General features: G+C 39.3%; 1 protein-coding gene across 28 annotated transcripts in view; it reads left to right on the forward strand.

Annotated features, from left to right (window-relative positions):
* Positions 1 to 12,309, forward strand: part of ptprfa (protein tyrosine phosphatase receptor type Fa) — a 397,399-nt gene that overhangs the window by 143,911 nt on the left and 241,179 nt on the right. For all 28 annotated transcript variants that reach the window (XM_055015931.1, XM_055015928.1, XM_055015939.1 and 25 more), the window contains exon 3: positions 5,172 to 5,317. In XM_055015931.1, the coding sequence (XP_054871906.1) occupies positions 5,172 to 5,317 (146 nt within the window). The remainder of the gene's footprint in view (positions 1 to 5,171; positions 5,318 to 12,309) is intronic.

Below are 12,309 nucleotides of genomic sequence, written 5' to 3' on the forward strand. Positions count from 1 at the left end.
CCCAGAAACTGCTTAGGATTCAGAGGGTTAAAGAAGGAGGGTCAAGTTGTTCAAACCAGCAACTCTCCAGCCTCAATCTCCAACCCAAAATGTTTGTGTCAGTCTAGAACGCCGAGTGAATCAAATTACCTGCTTATTTCTAAGTGCGGGTGGCCAACCGTAATATGTTTATCATTGGGTGTTGAATAGAAAGGAGCCGTGAGCCACAAACCGCACAAGAAGAAGTGAGACAGGCAGCAGACTAATGTTTGGCTTCTGCTGCGTTTCAAAGTTACATCAGAGAAACAAACTCTCATCGGAAGAGACGTGCTGACAGAGGGCAATCTTAGGGCAGCAGGGGGGGAACTGCTGGATGGCAATACTTTGATGCCTTCCAGCACCAACACTTGAAGTATCATCCACCTGTCTCAGCCTGCATCCACACCATATCCAGCTTTATGGTTCTTCCTGTGGGAACCAAGGTGTGGCCTCCGAGGTGAGGAGCTCCAACAAGGAATATTTAATTATCAGTCTAACCGCCACACATTCACATCAGTCTGTCTGCAGGGAGATCAGGCCTTTGTGAGTTTTACCGTATTTACTTTGAGCTCTGGGAGTGGAGGCGCTGAGACTGAGTAGTAATATAAATAACATCACAGATGACTCACTCGTTCCAATTATCTTTTTGGAGCAGTAATTAGTGCCAAAATTAAATGTGACTCGATGATATTATCTTAAGAGAAATGTAGTTTATCATCAGTGTCATCAAAATTTCCTGAAATTATTTTACTAACACAGTTTGACTAATTAGTTTGACAGGATGAGTAAATGATGGAGTCACCTGGAGACTTTAAGTGTTTTTCGATAGTGTGATCTGGGTTCATTAGTGATGCCGAGCCATGCAGAGAACAGCTGGGTGCAGTGTGAGGTTTGGTCACTGTCACTTGCAGCTCAGTTTGGCTCATGGTAGCCAGTTTGTATTATTCCTCTTTACAATATTTAAAACAGGTCTAGGCATCAATTACACAGAGCTATGTCCCTGTCTGTTTTATTTATGAGCAGCAGCACAACTCCACTAACTCAGTGGTAAATGCTCAACATTTCACCACCTTGGAATTATCAGGTTGTATTTGACATTTTTGTTAAATATCAAGTATGCTTTGTTTTCCTCGCATTCTCTCCTGTCATCTCCTCTCTGTTCTGGGTAAACACAGCCAACATTCAGCTGACTAGTCCTTGATTTTTTTCCATTGAGTGTTGGTTCACAGCTGAGTGACTCATGGCTTTTCAGTGGTGCCGAGGAGCGTAGAATTTCAAATTTCTCATAAAATCTGATGCAAACTGTGTATTTTTGGTGAAACTTACATGAGACATTTATGAAGCTATTTGCGTGAAATATCAGTTTAATTTTTTAAGCAGAAATTTGGACGTTTTTTTTCCCAACAGGATTGTGTTCTCAAAGAAATGGTCCAGTTTTTGCTGTTTCTTTCTTTCTTTGTTTTTTTAAGAAATCGTGTGTCGGCAGGTTTTGGAGTTCAAAGGGTTTAACTGGCAAGTTGCATTAAAATTCTATCCTGTATAGCTGTCATTAATGGAGAAATTACTGATAGAGACCAAAACCTTGTTTTGTATTAGGCTGTAAATATGTTTATTTCTGCTGTAAAGTTGGACATTTTTACATTGGGCTCAATGGGGATTGACTCGCTTTTGAAACTAGCTTCAAGTGACCATTTGTTGACGCAGTTTTTAGCACTTTCACATTGACTTCATTTTATTCAGACCTGAATGCTTACTGCCCAACCCTAACTCATGCCTAAACTTAACTAACATAAACTCACATAAATCCTGTCTCCCATCATCTAAACTCCATCTGAACCTTGATACACACCCACTCTGAATAGCTGATCTCATTTAATTATCATTTTAGTGTCTGTTGTCAGACAACAGATGAGTGTAAACAGTGATTTGATGTTACATGTTAACCAGACAAACTGTACTGTCTGTGTTGTGCTAAAATCCTGGTTAAAAACTATATTACAGACAGGAAGTTGTCTGATGAATACATTTTTGTGTGATCACAGATGGAGTTAGAGGTAGCAGAAAGCTGCCTCTGGACCTTGTCTGAGCAGGCATACGACACTGTTAAGATATTAATCCCATCCGGAGCTTAACTTTCGGTGTACACAGTGAATGATTACACTTTGTGCAAGGCTCACAGTAATCCACCAGTACACTGTGGTTGTCCCTTTGCCTTCAGGACTTTTTCACTGCTGAGCAGTCAAATTGTTCCTCAGAGCCCTTAGAGGTGTTTTGGTTCCTATAAATTTGTATTATTAGTTCTTTTTCAGTTCGTCTTTAACGCCTGAGGTTATTGCTTTAAAATTGCAGCTGAAAAAAAACACACAAATTCAATCAATATTTTACTTACCATTAGAGTCCAGAACAGAAGTATTTAAACAGTTCCATGTGCTTTGTTCTTCAGCTTCTGTGCTTCACCAAACTGAGCTTGAAATAAAATGATAGTTTACTTCATTAACATCTCATCTTTAATTTGAGTAGTCAAATATAAAAAGAACTGAATTATGTGAGCTGTATAAACCACAACCAAATCACTATATTTCTTGCATTTGTTCATCATAAATGTTTGTAACCAGGCAGTTCTACTTCCTGAATGGTAATAGCATCACACGACTGATAGTTTATTCGACCAGTGTCTTTTTTCCTTGAAAATTTGAAAAACTGAGAAACAAAAAGAAATTATGTAAATTACAAGCGAGAAAAAAAATACAGGCAATATAAGCTGGGATTTTAATTGCAAATCACATTTATTTGCATTTCAAATGAGCCCTTTATCATGTTCTGAAAATGCAGTAATTTAGACATTGCACTTTATGTTGGAGCTTTTGCAATCCTACACTTCTGTTTCTACAAATAGACAGACTGTCTACATTACAAACTGAGGGTTGAACTTAAAAGATTTGGACATTTACCAGGCACTAAAGGGATTGTGGTGCATTATGGAAATGTGTGATAGTGTTTTCAAAGTGTGAGCCATCAGCCCCTGCTGCTTTGATTTTGACCTTTGGTTTTAAATGTATATCTAGTAAGTTGCTTAAAGAGCCCATGTTGTGCTCTTTGAGGTTCTGCTTTTTCTTCAGTGTGTTATATAACTGCTTTTTGGTACAGATAAAAGGTCTGCAGACTTACAAAGCTCCAAGTCCCACCAAAGGGAGTTAGTTTCTCCCACCAAGAACACAGCTTCTTATACCTGCCTGAAATACCTTGTTGAAGGTCCAGGCCTTTCCTTCATTACTTATTTACGTCACCATGTAACACATTTGCATGAGTGGATAGTTTGGCATGCCTGAATAGCAGAGAATAAGCAGCTGCCTCACACTCTGCTATTATTTCAGCACTATAGCAGCTTCTATTAGCTTCTATTAGGGCTTCATCTCTCTGCATACACCCAGAAATCTGGAGTTACAGTATATATAGCAAGCCATTTTAACACATAAAAGCTGCATTAGATATGTACTCAAGATATCTGTAATTCAGCTCTCTAGTCAAAAACAACTGGCAGTCTTTAAATATCAACATTTCCTTGTTCCAGGACAAATGACATCATTATAGGCAGTGACAGTTCACTTTGCAAATATCTGCAGCTAAACTATGACTAGTTCTAATTCCAATTTAAGAGATCAGCTGTCTGGACTTTAGTGGCCTGAGCCCATTCTGAATTCTTTTTAGGCCCTCAAGTGTGTCTGGAGAAAAGAAAAAAAAATATAACGCACTATAAATTTCGACCACAAATGCACAAAGCCCTCATTCTCCACAAACTCCTTGCTGATGAGTTCTTTCCATTTCCTGGCATTTTCTGACAATATTATCCACCAGAGCAGCCGCCATTACTTCTGCTAACACTGTTCAGATGCTGACAGGGGCGAGAAGAGGTGCTGCAGGGATGTACGGCATTAGAATAATAATGCAATTTTGAGCATTAAAACATTTAAATGTATTCTGTTAGACCTCAAAAATAAAATTATAATCTCGGTGAAGTGGAGAATATATATGCTGGTATATTGATAAGTAGCTTTTATTAATTCCTTGCTACATTCTTCAGTGTGTTTCCTCCACCAGCTGTTAATCGGTGAAATTGTGTAATATTGAGGATTTCTTTCAAGCTAAAGACTTGCAGGAATGTGAACTCTCTTTGAGATATTGCTGCTTTCAAATGGAACGTTAAATCATGGCATGGAGAGTCACATTCAGGTGGTAACATCAGACATAAGTTGTTGGAACATTGCTTTTGGACAAAAGCAACATGATGCTGCTGTGGACATCTAGAAGCTATATAGCAAGCAGATGATGTAGGAGATGGAAAGGCGTAATGAAGAGCCGCTGGAAATATCAACATTTTCCTGAGATGATAGAAAATTCAAAAGAAAAGCTCTTAATGACTAAAATTACAATTTCTTAACTTAGCATCCACTAAAAATGTACTTTCATGGAATCCATCATTTCTTAATGCATCGGCAGACATGCCACAACTTGTAAACTTTCAGCTTTTAAAACCACTTACAAAGTTGTGAACACAAGTGAGACAGTTTTATATAAGCTCTTCTTGCGAATTCGAGCACATTCGAAGGCAGCATCTGTGTCTCCGAGAGCACCAGATACAAACAAAACGATGGTCCGCTCATCAAAACATTGCCTCATAGCTCCACCAGTGGTCAAAAGCCCCACATGGGTACCTTTAACATGTGCGTGACATGATTTACCTTGAAGCAGGACCATCTATTATTCATGCACACCGCTTAGCTCAGACTTTTATTTCGGCAGTGTTCGATATTATGGTCCGATGCGTATTCATGGATTCAAAGCAGATTTTTCAAGGTTTCCGTTCGTCCATTCACATCTACCTGCTCCCTGCCACTATTAATAAGACTGACAGGCGGTGCTTATTATCAGTAAAATGACGGAGCTGGGCCGCTTGAGTAGGTGTGGCTACAGGCATGAAACAGCTTTTGGAAGATCATGTTGTTATTGCAAGACTTACAGCAGCAGTAAAATCCCTATAACCTGCCTGCAGCTGTTTCTCTGCCAGGGCTCTTCATCTGATTCTGGTTATCCTCTCTTTCCTGCTCTTCCTCTCTGCCTGCCCTCATCTTTCTCTCGCTGTCTCTCTCCCTTAGGCATGCCCAGCTTCATCAAGTCCCCTGACGATCAAACAGGGATTTCGGGAGGAGTGGCGTCGTTCGTATGCCAGGCGGTGGGTGAGCCCAAACCTCGGATCACCTGGATGAAGAAGGGGAAGAAAGTCAGCTCTCAGCGCTTTGAGGTACGACTGGCCTCAAAGCCTCCTGTCTGATGTGTGCAGCACCTGCTTGTCTCACACCTTCACTGCTCATTACCAGTCTAAGACAAAGTCAGACAGAGCAGCAGAGGTTATGCGCTGTCATTGTAAAGTCTGCAGTGAGAGCGTCTGCATACTTTTCAGGTGGATGTGTGAGGCTGAGCTGTAGGCTGCTGCTGTATTTGCTAATTACCACCATGCACATAATCCTGTGCAGCAGCTTTTTCCATTTAGTGCCTGTTTGAAAACCACTTAATGCAAATCGAGTTAGTTGCAATATTCTAATGAGAATACCCGAGGCTCAGAATCACAGTAAGTGCAGAGCAGAGTGTCTGCGGGTTAAATAGTGGCGCTGACAGGTTAGAGAGCAGAACCGTGATAACCCACTGCAGCGAAGCCAGAGGCCTTCTCATGATATGCTGTCAGGTTTGTTCAGGGTGAGCACATTTGTTCACAACTACCACAGCATCTCCTATCTCAGATAGTTTGAAAATTTGACATATTAATTCATGTGTGAAATGAGTTGATTTTTTTTGTTATTATTATCCTCAAAGCAACAAATGATTCAAGCTTAATCATCAAAGTTGGAGAAGAGTTTTAGACTTTTGAACAGGGCTCCTGCAGATTCTTAAAACATCTTGAAAGGCACAGAATTTATTAATATAAAAATAATTTAACGCACTCAGCAGGTTTGAAAAGTTTGTTATCTTTAAAAACTTGAAACAATGACACACATGATTTTCATGAAATATGATAATTTTAAGCTCAAATTTGAGAAGTTTTCCAAATGGAACTGCTTTTCAAACATGATTTGTTCAAAGACTTTTTAAAAATTCCAAAATCTGATGAAGCGCTCTCATAAATGATATCATTTGGGCAATTACTGTTCAGACTCACAGGCAGGTTTGGGGGTTTGGAGGGTTAAAGCCAATGTGCCTTAAGCTGTATGAACCCAGACCTTTGTAGTCAAGGTGGTAGAAAGACTGAAAAACACTGCAGCTAACAAAAATGTTCATTATTACCTATTTAGTCAATTTCTATTTGAGTTAAACGACTGATTGTTTTGTCTAAAAAATTGCTGAAAATAGTAACAGCTCACAGATCAGTGGAAAACATCTTTAAATGTATTTTATTTGTCACTTTAACCCTTACGTTCTGCCAGTTTTTACTGTAAATTACTGGAAATCTTTAAGGTCAGTCTGTGTCCAAAGACAGAGCAAACAATTTTAAGCATCTGTGTTCATGCAACAACACCAACAAATAAGAACACAGGAAAAACACTAATGTACCAGCAAGATCATATTTACTGATCTTGCTCGTAAAAGTTTCATTATCTTCCTTGTAACTTTATGAATGCTCCATATATGGCTGGTAAAATAAATGACTTTTGATTTATTACAATTTTAGGATATAGATGTGCACTTGATTTTATAATTAAAATCTTATAATTTATAATTGAAAGCATGACCAACAGTGATCTTACCACAATTGCGTGTTTTTATTAAAGATAAATTTATAAAAACCTATACAGTGTGACATATCCTGTTACTGTGATTTACGTGAATGTGCAATCCAACCAGGAAAGCTGTGAAAAGACAAAATATGCACAGTGATTTGTCTCTGACAGCTACACTCCAGAGATGGAAAAAAGGCCGTCTGTTGTTTAGTAGAGCTGTTTAGTTTATCACTAGACAGAAAATACATTATTCTTTAACTACACATTGTTGATGCTTTCATGCTCTTTCAGGGAGAAAAATGAGAAACTCCAAGTGATTTTCACATTTTGTGAACCCATATGATCTATTATTGTTTAGCTTTTGAAGCAAAACACTTGCAGCCTTGACTTGGTGTGACATGAAGCAGTAGAACTAGTAAAGATGCCTTTTTCAGTTTAACTCCCAATTGGGGCCCAAACCATCAGACAAGTATCAAAGCAAACATTCACATCAACCAGTGGAATTGTCAGACTCATGACTTTTACATGCTTCACTCTGTCAGGTTTCGAAATGTTGCCAGGTGGTCAAAATAATGGCCACTGTCAGAGTTTAGAGATATGAAAACCAGCTGATTGCCTTACAGGAGAATTCTGGTGTATTTCAACCTTCTGTGTTTTCCTAATGTTGCTCTCATAGCTCTAAGTATCATGATGACTTTGCACTTTTCAACTCTGTTGTAGAGACTCAGGAGAACAGAGAAGTCGCACAAAATTGCATGTGGACAGAGTTTCGTGAAAGGGCAGTTTACCATGACCTTTTTACGTGAGTCATTTTAAGTGTTTATTCTCAGTTTGACTAAACACTGAAATTAGAGCCGTGAACAGACATTTTGCTAACCTGTAGCATCACTACAATACAATATCTTAGAGTTTGAAAGTGCAGTGAAAGCTAAGAAAATGACCGTTTGAGACTTACACAACACTCCTGTTAATATATACTGAGTCCACTCTAACGGGTGGACAAATTGCATCAATGGATCACACTGCATCCTCCGGTTCTCAGACGTTGAGACTCTCAGGCCTTGTTGAAGTTCCCAAGAACATTTGTCTCAAAATTGCTGTACCGTGTATAAATGTCAAAAATATTGTCCACTATTATTTGGGGAGCATTTAAAGACTCCTGGGCGGTCAGTTCTCTGACATGTCAACTGTCAGTTTGCTCCTGAGAGGCACTGCTAAGCACAACTCAAAACGTAGATTATTTTAAGGATCCCTCAAATAGTAAAATTGGATGCTGCATTAAGTAAAACACAAAGTTAATACTTAGCTGGTTACCAGAGTAGTTGATCAATAGTGTTTTATAAACAAGTGAGATAAAGCTGACGGTGATGCGATAAAAACTTGTGCATCAGCCCAGACCTTGTGAGAGTTTCCTGCAGAAGTGCTGACCGGAGGTGTAGACATTTTATTCATGCGGCTGCATTAACGCGCACAGCGACGGCTTAATAAATAGGGCTGTATGAGCCTTCCTGCAGGACTCCCGAGCAGCAGGAAGGCTCATTAGCTGCCAGCCAACCCAAATGACTTCAAGTGAAGTGACTCAACATGAGTCCTGCGCAGACGGAGACACTTGGTTCATGTCGTTTTGAGTAATAGGAATTATCTTCCACCTGTCTGCTCAGCATTACTCAAACTGATGGCTACCCTGTGTGTGGAGTGGGTGTACCTCCTCTCAGTGCACAGAGGCAGCCCGACTCTCCACTGCTTTTTTAAAACCACGTCAGCTTGTAATTCAGTTTTATTCAACAGAATTATACTTCTGATTGATTCAAGACAATGGAAATGCAGTATAACAGTAGAAGAGTGGTAGAAGGTCACATTTACTAATCCTGGTATTGAATGCTGCTGATAGTAGATTTCTTTTTCTCAGATGCACTAAAAACTTTCCAAAAAAAAAAATCTGTATTTACTTACTTTTTTACTTGTGTATTTCCATATAGAGCCAATTACAGTCAAATTGTCTCAAGACGCTTTACAGAACCCATATGCTAGAACCCCTAGAGCAAGCCCTAAGGCGACAGTGGCAAGGAAAACACCCTTTTAACAGGAAGAAACGTTGAGCAGAACCCGGCTCTTTATGTGGGGGAACCCATCTGCCTGCTGGCCGGCGGGTTGAGAGGGACAGAAGAGGTAGAAAGGTAGAGATAGAGGGGCAGAGGGGGAGGCATGGGAGAAGAGGAGGGTGGGGAACAAGGAACATATTACACACAGTTCAATACATGCATGATAAGATAGATGATACATACAAACTACAAGCTAACATTGAAATTGATTCATAGTTTACTGTTATGGTGTATGGTTCTGACATTAAATATACTACATATATAGCTGGTAGTAAAATTCAACCAGTATAGATGAAAATGTCAAGTATAGTGAGGGTGATGCAGAGTAGACTGGTGGAAATGGGCAGCTGGAAGCAGTGGGCTGGAGGAAGGTCAGCAGCAGCATCCCATAGTGGACATGATGGAGATGAGGCCAGTTGGTGGGAGAACAACTGCAGATCTGAAGCATCCAGCTCTGAGACTAGGGACACTTGGAGAAAGGACACAGAGGGAAACAGAGTGAATGCAATGCAATAACAATATATATATATAGTAAATACAAAGTACATGTTATAGTACATTATCCTTTCACTTCACTACATTTCAGTGAGACATGCTATATTTCCTACACCACTACATTTATCACAATATCTAAGCTTCTCACAGGTTTAATTTCAATAAATGTTTCAGTGATCCAGTATCTCAGCAAAAATCAAAACAGATTTGTGTCAGCACCTTGTTTTTTCTTCGTCATCTTTTAAGCGATGACTCCTCAGATTTATTGGCTGTTTGTATATTCAGCTGGATATGACGTAGTTTATTTCTGCAGGAGTTACAATAGTAACATGCTGCTGACACACTGAAGCTTTGCTTTTAATAATCCAATGATTACATATGTAATAATATCAATGGATTGATATTCTTTCATTTATTCAGGAGAAAAATATTCAGAAAAAGGCTCTCAGCCACATATATAATATATGCATAATGTAAACAATTATACATGTATAAAAACCTACATTCAACCATTCAATCAACATGTATCATCTACATGTAACATGTATCAACAAGGACAAGCAAAAACTTTAAGAAAACTTGAGCATTAATTATATATAAATTAAAATTCAACAAAAGTTTAAATTGTTTTAAGTTTTAGATTTTGTTGAACCAGAATAAGTCCCAAAGACTGCTCCATTCAATACATTTTGCATTCATAAGTGCTATGGTAACCCATATCTCTCAGTCTTGAAAGTGACCACAGATAACATGGTAGCTTATTTAGGGAAAGCTTTGTAAATTAAACATGACAGTGTTGTTCCCTTCGAGTTGTAAGTGATGACCACCCTGCCTTCTCAGAGAGTATTCAGTGATGGATTTCGAAACTGTCACCGATAATAAATCTACATGAGCTGTGTTACACAGCATCAAGTGGTTTATGAGTATGGGGCAGCAGCAAGCACGTAAATTACATCTGCATATTAAAGCGGTGTTAAAATGTTGCCTGTATAATCTGCGATCTACTGCTGACAGACAGGCATGGCTTATTTCTAAAAAGGAAACCTTTAATTTAATTTTAAGTCTAGGTCAGTTCCTCTAAATGAGTTTTAGAAGATAATTTATCATCTAAAATGATACCCAGGTATACATGGGACCTTTTTAATTCACGCTCTGTTTCTAGTATTAATGGTAAAATTAGAGGATTTTTAATTTGGGATGTGGTGAAGAGCACGTAATTACTCTTATCTTGATTTAATAAAAATTTAAGAATAATGATGGACTCTTGAATACTGTGGCAGTTCACCCAAATAGTTTCTGAATTTGTGTCACATGACTACTGGTCACAGCGAAGTCAGTAATGGCCTCTCTACAGCAGCAGGGAGCACAGATTTTTTTTTTCTTGTGCAGAATCCAGTTAGTGCAAAAATTAACTGTTTGTTTTTAGCAATTTTTTTTTAGCAAGACATGTAGAATAAGGTGATTTTGATATTTTTGATTTAATATAATGCTTCTAAGCTTAGATTCGGTTAACTTTCCCAAATAAATTGCACATCACACATGATTGGTTTTTGGTTTTTACAGTTTTAGGCTGTGGTAGATGGTGTAATTTTGTGTTTCTTTAAAGTTAACATGCCTTTCAATCTGACTGACATGGTTTGGGATTCACGATTAAAGCAGAAAGATATTCCAACTGTAGCTAATACACTTAAATATTTGTTTTATTTTTAGTCATCGCAATATTTAACAATGTTATCATACATTCCAGATTTCCCTTATATCCTGCAGACATAGAATTGAATTTTACTGGTTGGCTTTGGTGTCGTCTCAACTAAGGTTGTATTTCCTACAGTCTAGATCAGGCATGGACAAACTACGGCCCCCGGGCCACATATGGCCCTTTGGGCTTTTCAATCCGGCCCGCGAAATAATTTGGTCAATATTAGAATTGACGAAATTACAGTAAAGACCACATTCATGGGCTGCACAGTGGTGTAGTGATTAGCACTTTCGCCTTGCAGCGAGAAGATCCCTGGTTTGCGTCCCGGCTTTCCCGGGATCTTTCTGCATGGAGTTTGCATGTTCTCCCTGTGCATGCGTGGGTTCTCTCCGGGTACTCCGGCTTCCTCCCACAGTCCAAAAATATGCTGAGGTTAATTGATTATTCTAAATTGCCCGTAGGTGTGAATGTGAGAGTGATTGTTTGTCTTTGTATGTGGCCCTGCGACAGACTGGCGACCTGTCTAGGGTGTCCCCTGCCTTCGCCCGAGTCAGCTGGGATAGACTCCAGCCCCCCCGCGACCCTAATGAGGATTAAGCGGTGTATAGATAATGGATGGATGGACCACATTCATTTGGCCTTCTCCTGCAGTACCCGGCGTTTCTGTTGACCCCACTAGATGGCGCACTCCAGACACAAGTGACCTTTGTTGGTTTATTCTCTCTTCTTCTTCTACTTTACAACTGCATTGAGCTGCTGTAACAAGGAGTGGATCAAAGAAAAGTCGACAGTGAGTGTCGAGTGTTTCAGAAGGAGTGGACTACTAAATATTTTTTTTGCTGAAGTCCGTTCAAAGGCTGTATGTCTTATTTGCAATGAAACCGTTGCGGTTTTTAAAGAATACAATATCAGCCGACACTTTTCCACGAAGCATGCTAACTACGCTAGCAACCAGTTAGCACAAGAACGAACAGCTACGGCTCAGAGGTTAGCAGCCAGTTTACACACTCAGCAAAATACTTTCTTCGACAAACTACGATTCAAGAGTCAAGCACGAAGGCAAGTTATTTGCTAGCATTCAGAATAGCAAAGGCTAGCAAGCCTTTCTCCGAAGGGGAGTTTTTGAAAGAATGCATGGTAGAGACAGCAGGTCTCCTGTGTCCAGAGAGCAAAAATAAATTCGAAAAAAATAGTTTATCACGCAGGACAGTTACTCGCCGTGTTG

This window comes from Amphiprion ocellaris, chromosome 2 (genome assembly GCF_022539595.1).
Source record: "Amphiprion ocellaris isolate individual 3 ecotype Okinawa chromosome 2, ASM2253959v1, whole genome shotgun sequence".
NCBI lineage: Eukaryota > Metazoa > Chordata > Actinopteri > Pomacentridae > Amphiprion > Amphiprion ocellaris.